This window comes from Melampsora larici-populina (genome assembly GCF_000204055.1).
Source record: "Melampsora larici-populina 98AG31 unplaced genomic scaffold MELLAscaffold_26, whole genome shotgun sequence".
Classification (NCBI taxonomy): domain Eukaryota; kingdom Fungi; phylum Basidiomycota; class Pucciniomycetes; order Pucciniales; family Melampsoraceae; genus Melampsora; species Melampsora laricis-populina.
Genome location: NW_006768790.1, coordinates 512,654 through 518,653, shown reverse-complemented (window position 1 = coordinate 518,653; position 6,000 = coordinate 512,654). Strand labels below are relative to the sequence as shown.

The window sequence follows — 6,000 nt, the reverse complement described above, 5'->3', positions numbered from 1 at the left end:
CAATTTGTCAAAAGACCTCAGACTGCCCCTCTCAATTGCCTCAGAGGAGAAAATATTGAAGACATCCTCTAAGTGTTGCGTTATTTGGCACCAAACATATTTGTACAATCATTGGCAATGACCAAGCCGTGCCTTGTTGATATCTGCACCAAAATTGTCCACAATGAGGAACCGAGTACTCCTCTCATACCTGGGTTCCATTACACCATTTTGCAGCTATCAGTCGCTCATTTTGAACAAACGTGACATCTTCATGTACAGCAGAATTCTTTTGCATTCATGCTTCTTCCTTTTGATATCTGTATAGTAATTTCAAGAAGAACTGAGTGATTCTTATTTCAGAATAACCAAATAGGCATGTTACTCTGATGTGCCACCTCAGTTCTCCAACTGAGTGGCTTAGGAGTTACTCAGGGGTTTCGAATTGGTCCTCATACTTCAACCCTCTTCCAATTCAATGTCTCACCTACATGTCGAACCAAACACATGTGTATTTTTTGTATTTCTTCTTCTAAATTCCTTTTAAGAGTCCTCTTCAGTCATTGGTGAATTTCCAGATGCCTCCGGAATTCACTGTTTCCGGGCAGCCTTTTTTTGACTCAATAAACACACTTTATTCTTTGCATATCTTTTTTCTACTTCCTTCTCAAGTATCTGAACAACTCAACAATAGTTATATGAATTTTCCCTTATCGCAACATCAGCTTTGAAATCAATATCCTTCATTCTCACTTTTGATTGTGCCATTTGATGCCTCAGCGTCAAACGCAAACCAAACAAACACATTGAGTAGTATGCAACATCGGGCCAATGCTTTGCTCCCAGTGAGCAACTTTGGGCAACACAAAGCAACGGCCATGGAGGGCAACATGGGGCAAAGCAATGGATCGGGCCATTGCCCAATGCGTTGCCCCATTTGGCCCGGATTCTTGTGGCGTTGCAATGTGTTGTGGCCCCAGTACCAGCAATGCAACATAGCAACGGGCGGGTAAGGGTAGGTCCCCTCGCTTTCTTCCAATCTTACTCATGAGCTCAGCATTTCCCAATTCAATCATTGACCCCTTGCTTCAATGCAAATATGGCCTGGACCAGCAGCCCCTTACCTCGATCTGGACTCAATTACTCCAATTCAAGTACTCAACCCAATGGAATCCTTTGAATACACAGCACAAGTCCAACTCAACACCGATTCTGTTCCTTCAGTCCCGACTTCAAATTCACTCATTATTTTCAATCTATATCTTCAGTTTTGTCATTTTTTTTCCCGCAATTCCATCAAACTCTTTCTAATCTTCTTTATTTTGATTGTTTACCACTTTTCTTAATCATGCCTAGCAGTCCCAATTCAACCTCCTATTCTCAACAACCAACTGACTTGGAGTCATGCTTGTCCACACCACTCCGGCGCTCCACTAGACCACCAACTCCTTGTAAGAACTTACTAGGAATGGTCAATCCTTCCTCTGATAGCCGAAGAATGATACCTCTTCCACAAGCCACTGGTTCAACCCAACAAACGCAAACATTGTCCAGAACCTCACAGATTCAGATTTGCTCAAGCTCTCCTGGACTCAATTGTTTGAAAGAATCAGCTCCAGCTCCAGCACCTTGCAGGAAACGGCTGCAAGGCCATCACAGGTGAGTAGCAGTAGTAGTAGTACTAAGTGGCTTATCAACATACATATCACCAATCCCACATCAATTTCTGATAGCCTACTTGTGACAGTTTGCCACCCAAATCCAAAATGAATCAAGATTTGGATGATGACCTCACGTTTTGTCAAAAGGCCAAGCAAACCAAAGTACTCAAAGTGAGCAGCGATGATGGACACCAGGAGCAAGAGTATACTCCTGTGCCTGAGTCTTTCGGACCACCTGAATCTTCAAAATAAGATGTAGGTTTCTTCATTTCCACTTTTACTTGTCATAATCCACACTTGAGTATACTTAAATTATTAAACTTTGACCACTCAACAGTTAGAGAAAGGGTTACCGCCGCTTTCATACCCATGTCTTTGGTGTAAAAATTTTTTTCAAGTCGCCCCTGATTTGCTCGGAAACCTCAAAATCCATTGCGACGGACATGGCATAGGACATCGTCGATTGCCATGTACTAAGCGTCAGGAGCCAATCAACAGTGGTATGAAACTTCCATACCTTGGAATCAAGTCAAGGATTCCTTACTTCGCCTTGCATCTCAATATGCTCAGCGGGATGCAAAGGTATTGAACAACTTGGGTTGCAAGAGAGGCCGCTGGTATGTATGCCTCGTTTCAAGACACAGTGTTGAAGGAAATAAAAGTAAGTCATTTGTATTATATCAATACCTATCTATAAAAGAATTGTAATCTGACACCAACATCTCTTGTCAAGGACAATGCAGGGAAGTTTACTTTAATACACAACAGTTGGACAACACACAACAACATTCACACCTTTTTAGGGGCCCCAGTCACCTTCATTGACGCTGATTGGAATTACCAAGTTTGCCATTTGACCTTGGAACTTACCGCTTGGCATTGTAAGGGTGTTTGGGTAGCTCAGGCATGGGTGCACTTTATGAAAAAGCACCAACTCCAATATAAGATAAGTACATTTAATTACATGTCCTTTTGTTTAAGTTTTTTTCTTTTGTTCTCTTAATTCAGCTGTTCTTGGAGCTGACCAAGCAGATGGAGGGGGACGGTCCCACCAGCTGCTTGGTCATTCCAGAATTTTATCCTCTTAAGGTTCATCTGGCTTCAATGCTCAGCAAGCTATCTTTGGAAGAACCATAAGCTACGTTGGTTCTTAAGCCCACAGGTAGCAGCAAGAGGTGGCCGCTGATACCGACGGTTCAAAATACTGGAGGGAGAAATTTCCCTCACAAGAATTTCTCCCCTCCTGTATTACTCAGTCCACCACCGAACAGCTGCAACACACCACTATCTCACGTAATCATATCACACATATCTTTTTGTCTCATAAATATTTGTTGAAGTGATATTAACCTTGTTGAAGATAATCATGGAAGGAAGACTAGCAAATGCAGACACAAGAATAACAAGAGCGAGATCCACAGCTTTAGGCGCACAGCAGGGACAAAACCTAGAAAACCAAAAGAGAAGCTGTAGAAGAGCACCAGGACTAACCGGAGACGTAGAAGAAGAGAACAATGTGGTGAAGGCAAAAGAGAAGAAGAAGAAAGAGGTGGAAATGGTAGAGTAGGAGAAGGAAACCCAAACGGAAACCGAGGAGAGGCAGGGGACTTGGCACCAGAATCCGATGACAATGACAATTCATGGAAACCTCCAGCCGGCGAGGAGGACCACCAAAGCGGAGATGAGTCCAGAGAAGGGGACTTCACGACCCAAGGCGACGGCAGCTCAGGTAAGGCTAACGTTTTCTACCCCACACTCCAAAACACACCTCCTATACGGCCAAAACAGAAGAAGATTCAGTCAACAAAAGAGAAGAAGCACCGCACAGAGGGGAGAGACCAGATCCCACACCAGAAAGGTGCAGCTCACCCAGCTAGTCGAATAGGACAGTCTCAAGACGGGTGATATCCCGTGGCCTGCGTTTGCGGGTGCCTTGGGACCTATAGGGTCCCTGGAGGGCATAGCTTCCCCTGGCTAGAAGAACAGGGTGGCAGAAGAGTTAAAACGGACCTAGAAAGGAAGACACAAAGAAGCATGAAAGACAGTTGCTGACTCACATGCGGTCTTATTTCCAACTGACAGTGGTTGATGGGGATTGGATAATCAACATCCAAGCCCAGATTGACGAGCTATACCTCAGAGGAGACAACACAGACGCGGCAGCACTCCTAGCCCAATTCATGGACTCTTTCATGACTTGGGAGAGAACGGTATCAGTTGCAGCGAGAAGCAAAACCTCAGCGCAAAGACCAAGGACCGGAGATGCTCCTCCCCTGGCAAGAGCAGTCCAGGCTCCACCACGGCTGTCCACCCCAACCCCCTACCGACTCATCCAAGACAACATCACAGAGTCATCAGTCAACGGAAATGAGCGGCAGGACCAAGGAGGACCAAAACGGCCAAGACCAACATCCCCGTCCAAACAACCAGACAGACCAAAATCGACACGGACCACAATAGATAAGTCAGAAGTGGAACTGGTGGAAGCGCTACTCCTGTCTGGGAAACGAAGGATGGAGTTGGCCAATGGAGATGTAGTTGAGAATGGTTGCCTCATAGTCCTCAACGATTTGACACAAATGGAGAAGTCCCTACCTGAATTGTCACCAGTGTTGACAACGTACATGCAAACATTCAAGGCATACGTGCCGTTGACGGTCTTCAAACGTGATTTCTTGAGACAAGACGCCAAAGGGTGGAGCACGAAAGAAGCCCCAACGACTTCAAAGATCCTAGAGGGAAACGGAGTACGGGTGTACGGCGGCGAACCTCCCGCGGAGGAACTCACCATGCAATACGAGCAATGGCTAGATACCATAACCCTCTTCATCAGATAAGTTAAGAAAGCCAGATGGCAGACACAGTCTGAGAGATTTGAAGGACATAAGATGGTGGTGATGGAACTCAGGGAAAATGTTGGCTGGATGGTGGCGCTGCGTTACTGCCAACAAGTGCAACAAGGGGTGATGCGCTCGACAGCGGACAACAAAATCTACAACATCACAAAAGTGCAGCAAGTTCTTCTCGACAAAGTAAAGCTGATCTGCGAACACTTTGGCAAGAGGGCATACCAAACAAATCTGGACGCACCAGACGGAAACTGGTTTAACTAAAGAAAACCAGTTTAGCAAGAGAACGTTTGCGCCGCAAGGAAACACCCCCTATAACGCGGCCTCGACATCATCCCTGCACACAAACCCAGCGAGGACGGAACCCTGGCTTCCAAAGGCCGAATACAAGGCAAAGAAGGCTGCCAAAGGGCAAGCAGCGAGGGACCAAGGAAACGATTGAGGCAGGAGCCAAGAGCGAGGCTATGATCTCCGGGATGACCGTTGAAGAGAGAGAGGCAGGATGTGAGCCTACTAGCGTCTGTTGGGCTAATAGATTGAATAAAAAAGAGGATAGAAGTTTAAACAAACTTCTACTAGACTCGTGGGGATTAGTATCCACAAGTTTGAGCGGGTAAAGACGTGGGCGTAGGAGCTTTACTTGGAATAAACAAGTAAAGACTTCAGTTAGTTGACCTTTAAACAAAGGATTTAGCCCAGGAATTTTGGGTTAAGTATTGTCCTTGCAATAATTAAAAATAAGAGCAACTGACGCGCAGTTCTCAATCCTAAATTGATCCTCTTCTTATTCAAAGAAAGGTCAAAGAAGGTGGTGTTAAAGTCTTTTATAACACCAGGAACTTTACACTCTGACTAATAGAGATTTCCCCGTAGATTAAGAGTTTCTCATATCAGATGAATCCCAAATCTGATATAAGCAGCACTCAAGGACTACTTCCTTATACATAATTCCACTGTATGGTTATTACAAAAACTACTGATTAAGGAATCTAATCAGACAGAAACAAGGGTTGATGTGCACACAATAAAGTCAACAAGACACAAGGTTGAGGTTTCAAGGTTTGTAGAATCAAGCTTTTAAAGTTTGTAGATGTTAAACAAAGTTTAAAAGTTCTAGGAAGATGAAGTGAGCAAATTTTAATGATTGTTGAATAATAATGTGATGATTCAAAAACTGGTGGGATCTTCAGGGTTTATATAGTCTGAACCCTGGGAATCTTTGGACTACAAGTGCGCACAATTTGTGGTTCTAAGGTTAGGTTGATTACAGTAACACGGTTACTATTGGGTTAAAGTATATTTCACTTGTTACTTACATGTTACATCTGTGAAACATATGTAGCTTTGGTTCACATCAAAGTTGTGTACGTACACACTCTTTGATGTAAGTTTTGCACATGTTACATATGCCAAATCATACGTAACTTGACTCTTGAAACTGAGCCTTGAGTTGTAATTGTTGTTTTTAAGGTTTTTTATTGTATTTGTCGCCCATTGGTACGCTGGTTTAG

The 6,000-nt window shown here is 44.1% G+C and overlaps 1 protein-coding gene across 1 annotated transcript; it reads right to left on the bottom strand.

Moving 5' to 3' along the window:
- Positions 1–3,375: 3,375 nt before the first annotated feature.
- MELLADRAFT_88382 (uncharacterized protein) lies at positions 3,376–4,431 on the bottom strand (the record flags this gene model as incomplete). The annotated part of the gene is made up of 5 exons (XM_007411631.1): positions 3,376–3,411; positions 3,510–3,614; positions 3,698–3,704; positions 3,776–3,960; positions 4,051–4,431. 5 exons carry the CDS (start codon positions 4,429–4,431, stop codon positions 3,376–3,378), a joined length of 714 nt encoding a protein of 237 aa, XP_007411693.1.
- Between the last annotated feature and the right edge of the window lie 1,569 nt (positions 4,432–6,000).